Source organism: Peromyscus californicus, unplaced genomic scaffold, assembly GCF_007827085.1.
Source record: "Peromyscus californicus insignis strain IS unplaced genomic scaffold, ASM782708v3 Scaffold_21__1_contigs__length_65335640, whole genome shotgun sequence".
In the NCBI taxonomy this organism is placed as follows: domain Eukaryota; kingdom Metazoa; phylum Chordata; class Mammalia; order Rodentia; family Cricetidae; genus Peromyscus; species Peromyscus californicus.
In genome coordinates this window covers 12801618-12821322 of record NW_026294514.1, presented here as the reverse complement: position 1 = coordinate 12821322, position 19705 = coordinate 12801618, and the positions used below count along the sequence as shown (strand labels likewise).

General features: G+C 44.4%; 1 protein-coding gene across 1 annotated transcript in view; it reads left to right on the top strand.

Annotated features, from left to right (window-relative positions):
- Mpp4 (MAGUK p55 scaffold protein 4) overlaps positions 1 to 19677 on the top strand; it is a 41188-nt gene extending 21511 nt beyond the window's left edge. Inside the window, exons 11-21 of the mRNA XM_052749543.1 lie at positions 141 to 158; positions 1859 to 1897; positions 3909 to 3929; positions 5066 to 5080; positions 7352 to 7393; positions 9824 to 9994; positions 11311 to 11391; positions 14745 to 14838; positions 15632 to 15740; positions 16812 to 16946; positions 18559 to 19677. Coding sequence (XP_052605503.1) covers positions 141 to 158; positions 1859 to 1897; positions 3909 to 3929; positions 5066 to 5080; positions 7352 to 7393; positions 9824 to 9994; positions 11311 to 11391; positions 14745 to 14838; positions 15632 to 15740; positions 16812 to 16946; positions 18559 to 18750 — 917 coding nt within the window. The 3' untranslated portion in view covers positions 18751 to 19677. The remainder of the gene's footprint in view (positions 1 to 140; positions 159 to 1858; positions 1898 to 3908; positions 3930 to 5065; positions 5081 to 7351; positions 7394 to 9823; positions 9995 to 11310; positions 11392 to 14744; positions 14839 to 15631; positions 15741 to 16811; positions 16947 to 18558) is intronic.
- The last annotated feature ends 28 nt before the right edge of the window (positions 19678 to 19705 follow it).

Genomic DNA, 19705 nt, shown 5'->3' with positions numbered 1-19705 from the left:
TTCTAAAGGGCAGTCAGCAGGTGTCTCCATGAATCCCAGAATGCTAGTTGCAATGGTGATGCTTGGCTTTTCTTATTGTAAGTTAATCTGAAAAAAATGCAAGAGTATGAACCACTATTCCTTTCTCTCCCTGTCTCCAGCATTTCCTATGGAAGAAGGTAAGAAATGGGATTGAGGAAAACACCCTTACCTCCAAATACTCATTTCTGCTCCACTCAGCTATTTGAGGCTTTTCCTGCGTATCTGGTAGCGTGTTAGCACAAGGCAGGTAATTATCCTGATCTGAGGATCAAGGAGGGGGACGTGATGTTTATACATCCTGTTATAGCCCTAGAGTCTCTCGGAGCACAGGGCAAGAAGAGCTCAGTGGGAGGTAAGTCCAGCAGGGTTTTGTTTCAACTGTTTTATACAAATTTTGTGACATTGTAATGAAGTTACCATTATTTTCATACTATGTATGAAAAACTGAGGTTCAGAAGAAGAGAATGTGTAGAAGTAACCGTCTTATTCAATAAGAAACACAGAACCAATGCAAAGAAGAAAGCCAAGAGGTCAGAGCTAAGAGCTAAAAACCTTACCCTTCCTCTCACGGTGGTCCTACATCTCTGAGAGAGACCTACTTCCTGTGTGTCTGTCTTTATAAAGACTTTCTGTTCTGCCTTCTCATTGGTTGTAAACCCAACCACATGACCACCTCGTCACTGCCTGTCTGTACAGACCTCCAGGTCTTCTATGGTTGGTATTGAGATTAAAGGCATGTATCTCCATGCTGACCGTATCCTTGAACACACAGAGATCTGCCTAGCTCTGCCTACCAAGTTCTGGGATTAAAGGCGTGCGCCACCAACGCCCAGCTTTCGCTATGGCTTGCTAATAGCTCTGACCCCCAGGCAACTTTATTTATTAACATACAAATAAAATCACATTTCAGTACAAATAAAATATCACCGTAAGAATGGTTGTCTGAAATTGAAAGCAGGTGGTCTGGAGATTCACACTTCCATCTGGAGGTCCTGTGTTGGGGGCTAAATGGGACCTTTGGGGATTATCTTTCCATTTGTTCTTGTTTCTCTCTCTCTCTCTCTCTCTCTCTCTCTCTCTCTCTCTCTCTCTCTCTCTCTCTCTCTCTCTCTCCCTCTCTCCCTCCTAGCTCTTCTTGTGTTTGTCTGTCTCTCTTTTCACTCTCTGTCTCTCTGACTCTCTCTCCCTCTCAGCTACAATGAAGGAAGTAGCCTTTGCCTTTTGACCAGTATGAGAGTCTATATTAAGTGTTTTCCACTGCAAGAAGAAGTTTCTCTGGCCAAGATGGCTACAGTGCTAGTCTTAGGGTGCAAGCATAAGTATTTATTTAGAAGGTAGTTTGGCCACATATCAATAGTAAATTATGCTCTAGGGCCTATGACATCCAAGCCATAGGTTTTGGTCCAGGTTGTCAATATCAGTTTTGCATTTCTTTTCGTGGAACAGGCTTCAGATCCAGTCAGAAAGTGATTGGCTAGGCCCCAAACTGCTGTTGCATTAGTGGGGGCCACTTGCCCGGCCGGTCAGCACTGTAGTATTCAGGATCTGCGCTAGGTGGCGCTGTTGATGCCTTTCCCAGCAGGCTTCACACTTCCTCCGGCACTATGAGCACTAGGCAATGCTACCTAAGTTGTAGAGTTTTGTATCCTGTTGTTCACAACATGCATTTTTTTTTAAATCTGATACAGTAGAATTAGTTTTATCTCTCCCAGTGAGCAGTAGTTCTAGGGTAATACTGAAAGGTGGTCTTAATTTGATTGATATCTCCTCAATAGGGTTTTGGTTTGAATGTGGGCCCGTCTTAAGTTCTAAGTCCCCGGTCTCTGTTCTCTTGTAGAAGATAACGTGAGGATTGACGAGAAGTGTGTGGAAGCAGGTAACATTTCCCCCGATTGAGTCACCACTGGAAGAAACGGGAAGCACCTCAGCTCTAGACGACCAGATGCAGAGGTGTCAAGGGGCCACCAGTCCCTTCCTCTGGAAGACATGTGTTAAATGAGCCCATCCATGTGCCTTACTGTGGCTCTACACTCAGAAGGGGAGGCAAAGCTGGGGGGTGTCTCCAGGGTTCCATCCTGGAGTTGATCTCAGAACACAGAGATAGCCAGTGAGGTGGGGGGACAACGGGAGGCCCATGCTCCTTGTGGAGTAGATGAGAAGAGCGTGATACCAAAGATTTAAAATGCAAAATATACTTTTGTTATTACATTTAATGATTCTAGTCTGGGCAGATAGTAATGGGTTCTATTTCTGTACTTAATGGTTTTTGTAAAATCTGAAGAGATTTTTCCCAAATTTAGCAGTGGTTCTAGGGCGGGCTCATGAGCCATTAGGTTTTGCGAGGAAACAAGTTGGAGAGGCATTGGTTAATAGTTGGGCTTGTTTGTTTTTTCTTTTGAGACAGGCTTTCACTCTGTATCTCAGGCTGGCCTGGTACTCACTCCCCAGTCTAGGCTGGCTTCTACCGCTCAGCAATCCTCATGACAGCCTCCTGGGTGCACGGGTTATAAGTATGAGCCATCATGGCCCTCTCTAATGGATGACTTTGTCTTGACATCATGGACTATTCTAGTGTTTAGAAATGAAAGAATTGGCCGGGCGGTGGTGGCGCACGCCTTTAATCCCAGCACTCGGGAGGCAGAGCCAGGCGGATCTCTGTGAGTTCGAGGCCAGCCTGGGCTACCAAGTGAGTTCCAGGAAAAGGTGCAAAGCTACACAGAGAAACCCTGTCTTGAAAAACCAAAAAAAAAAAGAAATGAAAGAATTGTTTTTGAAAGATTCATGTATATATTTCTGAGACTAGCTTCAGACTAATAAGCATACTTTTAAAAAAAAAACAAAAACAAAACCAGGATCCATAATCTTTTTTTTTAAACTTGAGGTGCTATTAATTTCCTTTCTACAGTTTAAATTATATTCTGTTAATGAATATATTGACATAGTTCAAAATTCACAAAAGCATAGTCTGAAGTGCCTCTCTGTGTGTTTCCTTGCTCAGTTTCCCTTTTTAAAATGATGATGATGATGATGATGTGGTGGTGGCGGCTGTGGCGGCGGCAGCGGTGGTGGTGGTGGCGGCGGTGTGTGTGTAGGGGGCCAAAGGACAACTTTCGGGATGAGTTCTTTCCTTTCAGCCTTAACTGGGTTCCGGGGTTCAAACCCAGATTGCCACGCTTGTGCAAGCAACTTCTTTTACGTGCTGAGCCGTCTTGCCTGCTGAGTCGCCCTCAGTCACCTGTAGTATCCCTCCAAACATACTCTGTGGTGTGTGTTCTTCTCCCTGCCTTCCCCGATGCCTTTCCCCCAAACACAGACGCGCACATCCTTCCACGGTGCTCTCTCTCTCCATCTCTCCCCTCTCTCACATACAGAACTAAATACATAAGTTTATGAGAATAGCCAAAGTTGTTTTAACTACTGAGGTTGGCTTATCTCATCACTTGAACAAGCCTACTCAAGCCAGTCATTCTTTAATTCACTCCCCTTCCTATGCCCTCTGGCGGGGAGACCTTGACTCTGCAGGGAACGTACACATCTCCTACCCCGCTGACCCCTGGAGCAGTCCCTGCACCACATCCAGCCGTCTGGAGGAGCTGCCTATGGCGTTCCACTTTTCAAATTTATTTTCTTCTCTCCCATTATTTTATTTCTTCATTTAATGCTGCATCCCTCTTGGTTATTATAGCCCACTATTGAATGCAGTCTATCTCATTTAAGTCACATGTATGCCATACAGCTAACGCTGACTTGATCGTGATCTAATAAAGACACTTTAAAGGTAGTGCATGGGCAGAAGCATGGAGCAGGCTTACCCTGCTAAAATGTAGACTTGCTGAAGATAATCATGTAATGATCACTTTGCTTTTTACCTCCACTGAAAACCACAGACGAGGAGACTTTTGAATCAGGTAAGTTAAAAAATGCATATTTAGTACTAACTTTTAAATGTATATTCTATGTTTTGGTATAATTTAAACATATTTAGAGATATAACATGGCAGCGGTTTAAATGAGACAGTAAAAGAATAGAGATCTAAAACTGTGTGAGATGACTACTAGGTTCTTTTGCCTCACTACAGTAGCTTTTTATTACCTATGCATGTCTCCAAATACGTTTCAGGCTTCGGATATGAACTGAAGCTGTGTTTGTTTATGAAAGACTGTGATTTTCACCTACCCACTTGCTTCTCACAGGCCCAGGACTGTCCTAGATGAGGCTGCAGCTGGATTTCCGTGGGGCACTTTTTGATTGTTGCATCCATTGAGAGTAGTAGCATCCTCTGACTGGTCGGATTAGGAATGCCAGTGTCCTGCAGTGTATCAACCATCCCGCACCATAAAGGGTTGTCTCTAGACCCACATGTGTTCCCACGGGGCGACAATAATTGCATTTACAAATAAGTGTCCCTTTAATACATGATAGCGATATAAACATTTATAATCCATATGCATAGAAGGCAGGGGAGATGGCTCCGTGGATAAAGACCTTGTCGTGTAAGTGTGAGGTCCTAAGTTTGAATCCCTATAGCTCCTGTAAAGCCAGGCACAGTGGTGTGCCTCTGTAATCAGAGTGTGTGTGTGTGTGTGTGTGTGTGTGTGTGTGTGTGTGTTAGGCCAGCCAGGGCGGAGGGATGATGACGTCAGGCCGGCGTAGAGTCTGCCCATCTGCCTAACTAACACCCTTCCCAGGAATGTGGCAATATGGCTGTGGGAGAGGAGAGAGAAGACTCAAAGCCATTGCCTTCCTATTTTTTCTTTCAAGTACAGTTTTGTGCCAATCAGTAGTCTTCATGAATGAACACCACCTTCAGGGACAGTGTTGATACACAACATGCAGGACAAATTACTGTCCCCCAACGGTAGAGTCAGATCACATAGGTTTCTGAGTCCCAACGGTGTGGCTTTCATCTGCCTTGCCGAGTTAGAGCTTTTGCTAATGGTCACATGTCTTCCCTGCTGCGTCGTTCACATTTATTTAATGGTTAACTCGATCTTTGCAAGATTCATTTTTCACGTTTCTTTCTGTACTTGCTCTACTATCCAGAGGAACTTGCAGAAGGTAAGTATTCATTTTTATCTCCTGCGTGTACCACGTAGTGCTACGCTCAAGGTCTTTTGCCGCCGCAAGGTGGCAGCATAACTTTCAAGAAGAGATGACTTTTTTAAAGGTCAGATCAATAACTAGTTGGTTTCATAGAAACCATTTTAAATGAGTGATGAAGGCGATGAAGCTTTGTGAATCCACACGTTAGTGAGATCTTCCTTGTGAACGTGTCTACATAATGTAGAAAAATGTGACTAGTCACTAGGAGATGGAATTGATAGTGTTGTTTTCTTTTTTTTTTCTTTCACATTTGTTTTCATGTTTATTTATGTGTATGGGCTTGTGTGAGTGTATGCCATGTATACATGGGTGCTTGTGGAGGCCGGAGGAGGGCAATCAAATCTCTTGGAGCTGGAGTTACAGGTGGTTGTGAGCTACCCACATAGGTGCTGGGAACAGAAGTCCTCTGGAAGAGCAGCGGGCTCTCTTCACCCACAGAGCCATTTCTCCAGCCCTTGGTGTTTTCTTTCTATTTTAAAATGCATTCTTAAGGCCAGGGACAGTAGCATATGCGTATAATTTCAGCACTTGGGGTGGTGGCGGCAGGAGGATCACGAGTTCAAGTTTGCTCAGCTACGTAGCAAATTTGATGCCAGCCTAGACTACCTGAGGCCTTGTCATAACAAACAAAACAATTCTTAAAAAGAAGGTTAAAGAAAGAAGGTTGTCTATGTGAGTTCATCCTATGAACAAATGCTTGATGTTCATTATATCAGTAATCAAAACAGATCTGTTTAAACTGAAAGGGGTTTAAATAAAAATAACTCGAAACTGGCTTTTTATAAGATTTCCTAGAGTTTATAGCCAAATTTCAGAGTTCCAAGGAGAAGCAGAAACAGGAGCCCGAACCAGCCCTGGAGGCTGTGGGGGCTGGGCATCTTCCCTTCTTTGTCTCTGGCGTTCCTGGCCACCCCAGAGCAAGTGCTGCTTTTTAGAAAATGAGCAAACCACTTTTTACGGGAGGAAATGAAGACCCAGTAACACCTCTGCCCTAGCTGCGGTCCCTATTTCTGTGAGAAAATATTTTGACAGAAGCAGCTTCAGGGAGAAAGGGGCTCTTTAGCTTACAGTTCTACACTGCAATGTGTCACTGTGGGGAAGTTGAGGCAGGAACTTTCAAGCAGCTAGTCACAGCCACCGTCGAGGGCAGAGAGAAAATACATGCGTGTGCTCAGATCACGTTCTCCATCCTTATGTAGTCTGAGACCCAAACCAGGGGGGGACTGTTGCCCCAAATGGGTGGGTTTCCTCACCTCAGTTAATGTAACGAAGATAGTCCCCACATATGTGCCCACAGGCCTGGATGATCTTGACAGGTCCCGACTGAGTTGTTCTTCCCGGGCGACTCTATGTCTCATATTGACAATTTAAACTGCTGTCACAGCTGTCTTAGTCAGGGTGTCTGTTGTTGTGAAGGGACACTATGACCACAGTAATTCTTATAAAGGAAAACACTTAACTGGGTCTGGCTCACAGTTCAGAGGTTCAGTCCATGATCATCATGGTGGGAAGCATGACAGCAGGCAGGCAGACATGGTGCTGGAGAGGTAGCTGAGAGTTCTACATCTGCATCAGCAGCAGCAGGAAAAGAGAGACACTAGGCCTAACTCAAACATCTGAAGCCTCAAAACCCACCCCCAGTGACACACCTCCTCCAATAAGGCCACACCTTCCAATAGTGCCACTCCCTATGGGCCTATACTAGTCATTTTCACCGAAACCACCACCACAACATTACTACAGGGCCCGCAAGACCACCGTCTTCAGGTAAAAGCTAAAGTCAGCTTGTTTCCTTTTTGTAACATCAGATTTTGTAGGATGTGTTATGTTTTTACTATAACTCAGTATCTCGGTTTTTTGTTTTTTTTTTTAAGACAAGTTCTTAATATAAAGCTCAAGCTTGACACAAAATGGTGGTCCTCCTGTTCTAGCCTCGTGAGTGTTGGGATTATCGGTGTGTACCATGTCCAGCTTCTTTCTCACAACTTTAATCAAGCCTAAAATAGTTGTCTAGTCTCAGTCATTCTAGACAAATCCTAAAATGGTAAACAGAGTGCATAAGAGCAGTGTGTGGGGGGGGGGGGGAGTTCAGAGAACATTCTAGAATGCTGCCCAAGGGTAATGCCACCCCCAGAGAGCGTCACCTGAACCCAGAAGACGAGGCCATGCCTCTGCTGGTTGTATTACTGTCTGGTCCTCATGTGTTCTCCATTCTCTGTGTTCCAGCTAAAGAGGAGTTTGTTGGCAATGGCCAGAAGTTCTTTATCGGTAGGTGTCGGCTGGTAAGAGGTGTGCGTCTGTTGCTTTTAAGTGCTATTCCCACTATCCGGACGTCTTTGTGGAAAGCTGCCATTTGAGGAGTCTCTCCAAGCTGTTTGTTCTGACTTCCCTCTGTCTGCTTTTCCTCATCCATAATCTGTTCTATTGGTTACTCATTGTTATTATCTAATTTCACTGGATATCTTTTTAATTAGTTGTCAGACATACATCTGCTCATTTTTCCCCCCAGACTGTTCTATAGCCTATCTGTCTTACTCTAAAGAGACAGTTTCATGGCTACTAAAGCCAGCTTTTATGTCCAAATTTCTAGAATCTGTCACCTGAGCAGAGCTCTCTAAAGGAGCAGGCCTCCCTGATTAAAACCACCCTGGACCCCCTTTTTCACCAGGCAGGGGAGAGGCACAGAGCTGCAGTCTGAAATCTAGAACGTTGGTCCCAAGCCTGGGCGCACTTTGGGATTGTTGGAGCAGAGTAAGACATAAGCACCTGCCTTTGCGCCTTGCTTCCGGAATTATCAATCTCAATGCTGTTAAGTAAGGCTGAGCAGAGTAAGCAGCTGCACAAAGGTTGTGGATAAGGAGCCTGAGCAGGGCCAGGAGGGAATCCTTGGACAGCGGTGGCCTGGCACAGTGCTCATGCCAGAGGAGACAGAGGCAGCAGCTGCTGTCTACAGGCTCTGATACCCCACAACCTCCGCCGAGGTGACCCCGGGGGCTGTTGTGGATATAGGTGAGTGTGTTGAGAACAGTAAGAGCCAGGGCTGAGAAGGGAGCTGCCAATGAGAAGAAAGTCTACAGTGAGAACTGTAGTGTAGCATTTATATTGTAGGGGCTGCTGGGGGCCCGGAGTTTTCAATAGAGATTGATACAAAATATAAATGTGTTCGTGTATCTAGAAATGCACAAATAGTTTCTAGCTTTACCTTCAGAGAGGACCTGCAAACAGCTGTGGAAATTCCAAAAAGGCGCTTGATTCTGTGGCAGGACAAGGATTCTAAGAAGTCAGTCAGGAATAATGATTAGGGGGTCTTGTTCGGCTGGAATCTCCAGCTCACTCCTGCTTGGCCTGGAGGGCCCCATTTTTTTCCTCTCTCCAAACCCTGCCCTCTCAGAGAATCTCTAACGGAGAAGAGCTGTCAAAAAGCCCAGTTCCGTATTCTTGGCGACTGAGGGCGGTTCCAACCCTGAGGTCGCCAGCTGCCCAAGTCCCTGCCTGAGGTGTCCCATACTTGGGCACAAGCCCAGCTTATGGAGGACACGTCATCACCCCTGGCCTACAGGGTATTTAAGCTCCCTGCTTTGGTTTGGGTCGTGACTTCCCCCGCCTCGATCTCTGGGGGCTGGAGAACTCACCTGGGAGTGGCTTTGCTCAGAATAAACCTGTTCTTTTGCTGTTCCAATTCCACTCGATCTGGTTTATTGTGTCTGCTGGGAAACCTACTATCGAGGTACAGAAAACCTGCTGGTCCTCACTTTGCAGACTATCCTACCATCCTACCTAACCACCTAAGCTGTCTGCGTCTTGGTGTGTCCAGCTGAAAAAGGGGAATGAGGAGCCTACCTAGTGTTTCCACCCTGGCCTCAGAGCTACTGCGGGAAGCTCCTAACTGCTCTCCCTGAGGCTGCTGGTCTCCTCTTACAGTTTGCATCCTCTCTACAGCAACCGAAGGAATCTGCTAGAAACATAGTCCAGGCTTCTCTTTACACACCGGCCACCACCCAGCACAGCATTAAGGCCCTGTGTGGTCTGGCCTTGGCTCCTTCCTCAGCACCGGCTTTCCCCGCCTGCCTGTTGCTCGCTGCCGTGTAGTTATTCAGAGCTCTCTGCCCTCCTGAGCCCCCTCTCTGTCTCCTGTCATTTGTTCTGTCCTGCAGACGCCGCCTTGGCTCACCCCTGACGCACCCAGCCCACTGCTCCTTCCTGGCTCACTTCCTTTTTTCTTTTCTTTTAACTGAACTGCCCTTCCCAAGGAACTACCCATCACTCTCGGACTTCTCACCATTTTTTTTTCCTGAGGGTTTACTTTTATTCTTCTTGTTTTGTGTTTCCTCCTCCAAGAATTGTAAATTTCACGAGAATATGGCCTGGTTTAGTTGATCACTGTATGCCTATCACCTAATGGTGGATGCTAGATGCCACTTACGGATACCTCGTGGAACATCACTATCTGCTTCTTCTATTTTGTTTAGGTTTTTTTGTTTTGCTTTGTTTTTTTGAGACAAGGTCTCATTATGTGGCTGTCCTGGATCTCGCTCTGTAGACCAGGCTGGTCTCGCACTTGCAGAGATGTGCCTGCCTCTGCCTCTCAAGTGCTGGGATTACAGGTGTGCACCGCCGTACCGGCTCACTGTCTGCTTCTCAAGGCCGGTAACCGTCCTGTCCTGCCTCTGACGTTTTGTGCATTGCCTCCCCCTTCAGCTGGCTTCCGCCGCAGCATGCGCCTCTGCCGCAGGAAGTCGCACTTCAGCCAGCTGCACGCCAACATGGGATGCTCCTGCAGCTGCTACAGTGCCGCGGGTGCCCCTTACGAGGAGGTGGCGAGGTACCAGCGGCAGCCGGCAGACAAGCACCGCCTCGTCGTGCTCGTGGGTACGGCCCTCAGGCTCTCTACCCAGCCCCGGGCAGTTGTCCCTGGAGAGTGAATGTTTGGTGTTGGCAGTAACAGTAAAAGCAACGCTCTTCGTGGACCTCCGTGTAGATCCGTTTGGAGAGCCGGTTTGTGTGCATAAGAAAGCTTTCAGAGGCAAGCTTTCTTTGCCTTCTCTGCCTCCTCTTTGACCTACAGTTGAACATGGAAGGCCATGATGTGTAGGAACCCGTGTATTAACAAGCCTTCATATGATGAGGCTCTACCTGATCTGTACTTTTTAAAAATCTGTTTAGAATTCGGTCTAGAAGCATGGGTGGTCTACCTTAGACGGCATCACGACTCCATATCAGAAAAACACCCTTCAATTCCTTTCTCTAAGAAGTGTTTATCCCCCTCCCCTTTTTTTTTAAAAAAAAAAAAAGAAAGTGTCTAAGCCAGCAGTAGTGGCGCACGCCTTTAATCCCAGCACTCGGGAGGCAGAACCAGTTGGATCTCTGTGAGTTTGAGGCCAGCCTGGTCTACAGAGTGAGACCCAAGACAGGCACCAAAGCTACCATGGAGAAACCCTGTCTCAAAAAAAACAAACAAAAAAAGTATCTAAATCTTCTGGATGTAGTTTTGACCTGGAAGGGCTTGGGTGATCTGGTTTTGTGACCAAGACTTCTGCGAAGCTGGCCCCCTGAAGCCGTAGAAAATGATAATTCACTGCCATTGTGGCTTGTTGAGTTATGAGCGAGCAGTGGGGTCCTTGCAGAACAAAACAGGCCTGGCAGCCACCCCAGCTACATCACTTGTGGTACAGACTCTGAAATGAAGTTATAAGACCCTTTGTATTTGCAGATGGAGCAGCAGGGCATTACTCCAAGTGTGGGCTCTGTGTAACTGTGCGGGTTCTCGGCCCCGGGCAGTCAGTCCCACCTCCAGGAGAACACGAGACTGCTCACTCAAGCTCCTGTTAGAAATGCTACAGCATCCATGGGGGACAGCGCTGCATTCTGATTGTGACTTTATTTAAAGAAGGGCCCAGTGAGGTCTCAGAACAGAACATCAACAGTAGTGGACTTTTGGGGGTGACAGATCCCTGTGATTTCACACCCCATCTCTGAATGTCGGAGTGGTATATTATTTCACGGGTCACCAGGAAAATCCTCAGGAGTTTTCTGCTTTGTTCCAACTCATAAGAAGGGTTACGACAGACTTTCCCTGAACAGCATTGGCTCTCGAGGTCCTGCACCAGGGTGACTGAGGGATGGTTGTAGAATCCAACCCTGTGTCTCCACCTCTAATTATCTCTGCTGTGACTGTCTGTGTTCAGGACCTTCTGGCGTTGGCGTCAACGAACTGAGAAGACAGCTCATCGGGCTGAATCCCAGCCGTTTTCAAAGCGCTGTCCCACGTATGTTGAGTTTTCTTTCTGGTGGCTCATGTTTTGGTAAAACTTTGTCTCTGGATGTACGGATGTCACTTTCCAGTGCCATATCACCTTTGTGGTAAAAGTGTAAGGACCAGGCCTCACATAGTTTTACCTATGTTTGTTTTGATAACTATGTGGATTTACTAGTGTGTAGTGTCCAAGGCTGGGCTTTCGAAAGATGAGTTTTCTTTCCCTTTTTAAGTGGGAGTCGGTTCTTTCCTTCCGCCAAGATGACTTCTGAGAATCCAACCTGGTCAGGCTTAGTGGCAAGCATCTCCACCCACTGACCCATCCATCCCCATGGCCTCTTTTCTTCCTTTTCTTAGTAGTCATATAGACGACTATTCAGATTAGGAAATATTATTTGTAATAATGGCCAACACTCATTTAATATTTAGTATCTTTCTGGCATTATGCTTGGCCTTTATGCTGTTTATTTTTATCTAAAGCTTTTAACATTTCCATATTATTTTATATAAATTTATAAGCACTATTATTACATACCTATGGCTTTTTCAAATCATATTTTTCTTATTTCCTTTTACTCATGGCCCCCAGTCTGCCAGCACCCTAACTTCAAAGAACTAGTCTCCCAGACTTTTCTCTATTGCCTTTGGAGAGCTTTGTGTGTGTGTATGTGTGTGTTTAAGCTTTAAGACATTGGAAGACTGCAATTCTAATACATTATTATATATTTTTAAATGATTTATTTATTTTTATTTCATGTGCATTGGTGTTTTCCTTTGTGTATGTCTGTGTGAGGGTGTCAGATCCCCTAGAACTAGAGTTACAAACAGCTGGGAGCCACCATGTGGTTGCTGGGAATTGAACTCAGGACCTCTGGAAGAGCAGTCAGTGCAGTTAACCACTGAGCCACCTCTCCAGCCCCATTATTGTGTATTTCTACTAGGGTTTAGTTTTTAGTAAGTCATTTTTAAAACTCACACCAGAGAACTTCCTTTGCCGTAAACTAGAGAAGCTCTGGCTTAAAATCCCTCATTTCAGGCAGATGGAAGGTTCATAATGACGTGTAAACCGTGGGACAAAGGAGGATGAGGTTGGAGGCATCCAGATGAAAGTCTTTAAAAGAGGAATGTGAAAAACCTGTCAAACACCTCGCACACATCAGTGTGTGAAAGGCTCTGGGGGAGGGGTTAGTAAGGGTCTTCATGGAGCCTTTTATCAGAAAGCCTCTCTGGAGGATGGCTTCCAAGACTGTGGTGCTTCAAGGAAGACAGAGGAGCCTGGGGAGACAGCAGAACTTCTTCTGTGTCCCCTGCATGCTGGGGATGCGCAAGTCTGCTGTCAGAACTAGAATTGAAATCCTGGATGTGGCCGATGACGGCTCGAGTTTGGAAAGGCTGCCCTTGTAGACTTTGTCACAGTAAAAGTCTTGAGATTCTTTGCAAGGGTCATAGCTGGGTAGATAATGTGGGGAAAAGTCAGCCTGGGTTTATCACAGCACTGTTCAAGAGAAAGTTCCAGTAGAAGCAGCCAGAAGTCGACCTCCAGATTCCTGAGGTACGGAAGGGATGACAAAGACCTGTCTCGTGTAGAGACCGGGTTTGAAATGGCCAGTTGTTGTTGGTAGCTCGGCAGGCTCTACAGCACAATCTAACAGTCGTTTGGTGAGAAAGAGCCTGGTTTAAATGTCTGTCAAAGGAAGTAACTGATGGCCTTGGGATCAGCCAAGTCGGAACACCTTCCTTCCTGTTTGCTTCTCTCTCCTTAGAGAGATAAAAACTGATGGAGGAAAGGTAGAAATGAACGAAAGGAAGTCATGGGAGTTGTTAGATTTTCACGGGGAGGAAAGTGGAAGGGTCTTGTCTCAAGGAAGCAAGACCAGCCTTCTTGCCTGCGATCCCTTCTGATAGGCTGTGCTTCTCAAGTATGACTTACACACACAAAAGTGAACATTAATCTCATAGAGAAATTTGAATGGAATCACCACTTTCAATAGTCTAGTTAAAAGTGAAATACCCACGGAATGCAGACATTTAAGTGCACAGGTAGCCGTCATTAAAAGCAGAAAGAATTGCTTGTATTCTGTTTTTTATTAAATCAATTGAACAGTTCTAAAAATGGACACCTCGTGTTATGTACAGTCCGTAGACTTCAGACGAAAAGACAACCCAACAGGAATAACGGAGGAGTCATCCTGGCACGCTAACACAGTTCACTACCTCTTGGGAGCTTTAACTCTTGCTGGTTCTGCTTGTCCTCGGTAGGAAGCCGCAGGAGGAGCAGCATAGGTGTAGAACCCGAAGGGTACAAAGAGGGGTTGAGCAGAGAGAAAGCAAAAATGACCCCAAGGTGATCCCTCCTTCTGGAGCCCCTTGGAGGGTGACCACTGGGGGGCTGGTTCAAGCTCCTTACATGTCATTTTTATTGTTCCAGTTTATCCTTAAACTTTGTCGAATGCAAGAACAGATTTTTTAATTCTCAAGGGGAATTCGTTGCAACAGAGACTATGGAACAGTAAGCATTACTGCATGTAGGATACAGAATTAGAATGGTGCATTGTTCTTGAGTTCTAGAACCCAAACTAATGCCTGGAATGTAATAGGCACATAGTATGTGTTAGTTGAATAAATAGACAATAAATAAATCCCTCTTCCGTATTTGGGGGAACTTGTATATTCTGTACCAGATGCCATTGAAAGATAAAAGTGAAGAGTCTAAATTAAAGAGGCCACATCAAAGAATGAAATTGAACCTAGACTTGGCCAATTTTCCCCTTTCTTTATCTCTAAAAACCTCTTTCTTTGATATGAAAGGATTACCAAGACTGCAGAATGCCGTGGGTTTTCTCTATCTTTCAAATCTGAGACAATCTGGTGTAATAAAAAGCAGTCTGGGAGGAAGCATTAGTCTTACGAATGTGAGCAAAGTGCTCACTCTCCAAAAGTTGCAGTTACTTATCAGTAAAATAATAATGTACGTGGAGAGCGTGTGAGAGATAAAATGAGATCATCAGAAGTGTATTATCTAAACAAAAGATGCTATTGATATTGCCATGAGGGAGCATGTTTGCATTTTAGGCCTCACATTTAGTTCAGCATTGCCTGTTTTGAAGTAACAACAGGTGGTTCCTTGTCTGATATTTATGATACAGTCTTTCCCACACTATGAGCAATAAATAAATGTTTGTAATTGGTGGAACTTGACATGGGAACTCTCACTTTATCACCAATTCTTATCACGTTGGTTCCAGCATCTTGTCTGTTTATGCCTTCACTTATTTGTTTTACTTGGGAATCTCTATCCAAGTGTACATTTGGTAACAAATCAAAATATTTAGAAGATTCTGAAATTTTCATTCTCTTCTGTTGTAGATACCACCCGTTCCCCAAAGAGTTATGAAATGGATGGACGTGAGTATCACTACGTGTCAAAGGAAACATTTGAAAGCCTCATGTATGGACACAGGTAAGGTCTGAAAGCCAATTCTTCCTTTTGGAAGTAGTCCTTATTTGACAGTAGTCTATTTTTATGCATTAGCCAAAGCTGTTGGCAGTAACCCCCCAGTTCTGAAGAGCTGAGAAAGGAATATGCATTTATGTACTAGATCCAAGTGTTCAGGTTTGGGAAAGGGGCAGACTTGAGGTGCAAGCTTCAGAGAGTTTGAAGAAGTAGGTAAGTGCTTGGTTTTCTACTGTTTTTCCCCCTCCTGTTGAATACCCACTCATTCTTCTTGTGCCGGCAAGAGCCACGCATTCCATCCTGCTGGAGTTCACATTTGTGTCCCAGTTAGCTTTCTGTTGCTATGGAAACACCATGACCAAAGGAGCTTGGAGAGGAAAGGGTTTATTTGGATCCCTTAGCCATGTCACAGGCAGTCACTGAGGAGAGTCTGGACAGGAAATCAAGACATGAACGTGGAGGCAGAAGCTAACGGAGAAGCCATGGAAGAATGCTGCTCACTGGCTTGCTCCTCCTGGCTTTCTCGGCTCCTATTCTTACACAACCCAAGACCACCTGCTCAGGGTGACACCACCTGTAGTGGGCTGGGCCCTCCTGTATCAATCATTGATTTAGAAAACACCCTCACAGACTCGCCTAAAGGTAACCTGATGGAAGCCATCCCTCAGCTGAGAGTCTCTCTTCCCACATGATGCTAGCTTAGTCAGGTTGACAAAAAAACAAAACTAACGAACACAATTCATATTCCTGCTGCTCATATTTTACTCGTGGGGAACTGTTTCCTGTCTTACTCTTATAGGATGCTGGAGTATGGTGAGTACAAAGGCCACCTGTATGGAACTAGTGTGAATGCTGTACATGCAGTCCTTGATGAAGGAAAGATCTGTGTCATAGATTTGGAGCCTCAGGTGGGTCTGCGGTAGAATATTTCCTATCACCCTGAAGTCACAAATGCATGTAATGTAATCTATGTTGTGCACATGCCCCAGGCTCTAATTGAGACGTTTTATTCAGCTAGACTTTTCAGAGTAAGACCACCTCTCGTATCTCAGGGCCAGGTTGTTCCTTGAAATGCAAATTGGCAACATTTTGCTTTTAGTTGGAGAGGAAGTCTTATTTCTCACACCGAGAACCAGAGCTTGAGTGGATAGCCATTAAAAACAAAAAAAACCTTCCCGGCTTTGACACTGATCACAAACTTGTCAAGGAAACTTCTTGTGAAGATATTCCTTTATACAAAAGGTAATGCTCACTGTTGGCATACATGTATGACATGCCTGGACCACATCTGAAAAGAGCAGCGATGCACTAGCTGAGATAGAATCCGTATGTATCCAGGCCCAGTTTTCTGATCCTTGCATTTTTCCTTATTCATTTAAGAATATACTTTGTGTGCTAAAGAAAATTAGAGGAAAAGCCATTTGTTCTTTCCTGAGTCAGAGTTGGGGGTCATGAAGATGGAAGTGGTGTCCGATGCGAGGTGCTAGCTAGAGGAAAGGGAGGTGAGGTAAATAGACCTTTCCTGAATTTTTCTTTGTTTTTGTCGTATGAGGTCATAGACAGGAGTCTATTCTCGGTAATCAGCATTTTGTCTTATATAAGATTTATTTCAATAATTCAATAGCTAGTCATAGCTAGAAAGAGGAAGGGCTAGGATTTTAACTTGGAGTCTAGAGCCATATTTATTATTCAGTTGTTTCGATTTTATAATTGAGAACTTGAGGACACATGAGAGTATGATCACATTAACTACAGGAAGCTAGGACTTCTATTTTTAATTTTAAAAAATGTATGAGGTGTATTTGAATGTGCCTGTGTGGAAGCCAGAGGACAGTTTTTACAGGTCGGCTCGATCTTCTACGGTGGGTTCCAGGGATGGGACTGGGCTCTGCAGGCTTGCACGGCAGGTGCTTCTGCCAGCTGAGCTATCCTGCTGGCCCACGTCTGACTTTAACTGCGCACTTAATTTTTCTGTGTAGGATATTCAGTTGGCTCGAACCCATGAACTGAAGCCCTATGTCATATTTATTAAGCCACCTAACATGAGTTTCATGAAACAGTCTCGGAAAAATGCTAAGATTATTACTGACTACTTTGTGGACATGAAATTCAAGGTAAATCGAGTACAAATCCTGGAATCACTTTCGGTTATGGCTGAGTGGGAAGATGTTCAGGCTGGACTGGGTTGAGGACCATTCATTATTTTTGTCTTTATTTAACCCTCTCCTCAGGAGCACATCAATAAAATGGTTAAAAAAAAAAAACCCAACCAAACCACTATCATTTCCACAGAATCCTTTAAAGGTTTTAATGAGTAATGTCTTTACAAGCCATCCTTTTAACCAGATGGTGGTGGCACACGCCTTTAATCCTACCAGCACTTGAGAGCAGAGGCAGGTGAATCCCTGAGTTCGAGGCCAGCCTGATTTACAGATCAAGTTCCAGGACAGCCAGGGCTACACAGAGAAACCCTGTCTCAAAAAACAAAAGTAAAACAAAAAAATCAAACCAAAACAACCCTCAAAACAAAAACAAACCAAAAAAACCCCCAATAATTATTAGTTATTGTTTACAGATATTAAAATAAGGTTTAATAAATTGTGATGCTATTTTTTCTTAGCTTAACAAAAGGTGTGTATAAGCCTATATGTATTTTTGAATTATTTTTACTTATTTTTAAAATGCTGTACTGAGTATAACACACACACAGAATAGATAGATGTATAAATTTTAGAAATAAACTATTATATTAAGTATACAATTCAGTAGTATTGAATATATATACAATTATATATATATATATATATATATATATATATATATATTTTTTTTTTTTTTTTTCTCTCCCCAACACAGGGCTTCTTTGTGTAGCCCTGGCTGTCCTGGAACTCCCTCTACAGACCAGGCTGGCCTGAAACCCACAGAGATCTGCCTGCTCCTGCCTCCCAGTGCTGGGATCAAAGGTGTGCGCCACCACCACCTGGCTGGGTTGACTATATTTATATTGTTGTGAAATGTACTTTTTGCCTTGAAAACTAAGATAAAAATATGATTGCTTCACAACTCTGCATGTCCTTTGCACAGGGGCCATTGCTAATCTCCATATTGTTCCAATGTTAGGATGTCCTGTCAAAGCAAGCCTAAAGTATCGTCATAGTATCCCTTATCTCTTAGTATTTTTATCTCCATATTTTTCCAGTGGCTATGAAACTATGATTCTCCTGTTTGACTTTTTGACAGTTGATGGATATGACAGTATTTTCTAAGTCTTTGGGGCTTTTAAAACTCTGTTCTTGTTGGGCATGTTGGCACGCACCTGAAACCTCAGCACTTGAGAAGCAGGAGGATCACAAGTTTAAAGCCAGCCTGGGCTACATAGCAAGACTCTGCCTCACAAATCCAAAATAAGAAAAAAAAAAAAAAGGCAAAAAGAATCTAGAGGAGAGATATTTGATATAGTGTTTATAAATAGCCTCACAACTTTGTATAACAACCTGATGTGTCGTCTCCCCCCTCCCCCCCCCCCCCCCCCCCACACAGGGTTTCTCTGTGTAGCCCTGGCTCCCCTGGAACTCATTCTGTAGACCAGGCTGGCCTCAAACTCACAGAGACCCGCCTGGCTCTGCCTCCCGAGTGCTGGGATTAAAGGCGTGTGCCTCCCCAGCCTGGCTAAGAAGCTGGTGTCTTATTGCCTGTCTTACTCGTGTTTCTCAATCTCTCCGGAAGGATGAAGACCTACAAGAGATGGAGGATTTAGCTCAAAAAATGGAGAGTCAGTTTGGCCAGTTTTTCGATCACGTGATTGTGAATGACAACTTGCAGGATGCATGCGCCGAGCTGTTGTCTGCCATACAGAAGGCTCAGGAGGAACCGCAGTGGGTACCGGAAGCGTGGATGTCTCCTGGCACTGAGTCTTAATCAAGTCTCCTCTTTAAAACTGGAGGCTTGGGGTTGGGGATTTAGCTCAGTGGTAGAGCGCTTGCCCAGCAAGGCCCTAGGTTCGGTCCTCAGCTCTGAAAATAAATAAACTGGAGGCTTAATATTGTGTCCTAAGGATCCAGCCTAACAGCTGCACTAGAAAACAGCAGCATTTGACCCATTAGAACTGCAGCTGTGAAGTGCTGCAGCTTATTGTATGGCTGTAACTAGCACTTTGTAATGATATGGAGCTACTTACTCGGCTCCGTCGGCTCCCCATATGAACTAATGGTAGGCATGTGAATAATGCTAAGTCTCTAAATGTGACAATATTCATGTGAGAATTACAGATTTCATATGGTGTTTGTAAGATTTAGTTTTTTTAAGTTTCTTTTAAATAAATCGGACAATAAATAGTTAATGGCTGAAACTATTTTACTTTGTAAAATATTTTGTCTTCTGTTTTATTTTTACAAAAGTGCCTAGTTGACAAATTCAACAAGAATGGTTGTTAACACACATATCTAGTAAGGAAACCTATGGCAGTGTCATTTCCAAATCAGTGCCCAAATTAGTAGAGCGCAATGGACTCGTCCTGGAGGCCTGTATATGAGCAAACTCCAAGATGAGGAATCGTGGTCTCCCTAGATCCGTCAATTCGAGCGGCATTCCCTGCACCCATGGCTGCTCATCGTCATATCTACACTTCCCTCCATTCGACACACTATTTTAAATAATGAAAGGATTCAAAAAGCTTATTCTTTCTTAAGTGAATATATTATCTAAAACAAACGCGGGGAAAATTAAGTCGTTTTACATGATGCAAAGGTGAGATGGGCTTTGGCCACAGGTTGTGGCTGTGAACATCTTCCTGAGAACCTGATTTTATAGCCGTTCCCACTGAATAAACTATTAGAACGGCATATATATATATATATATATATATATATATATA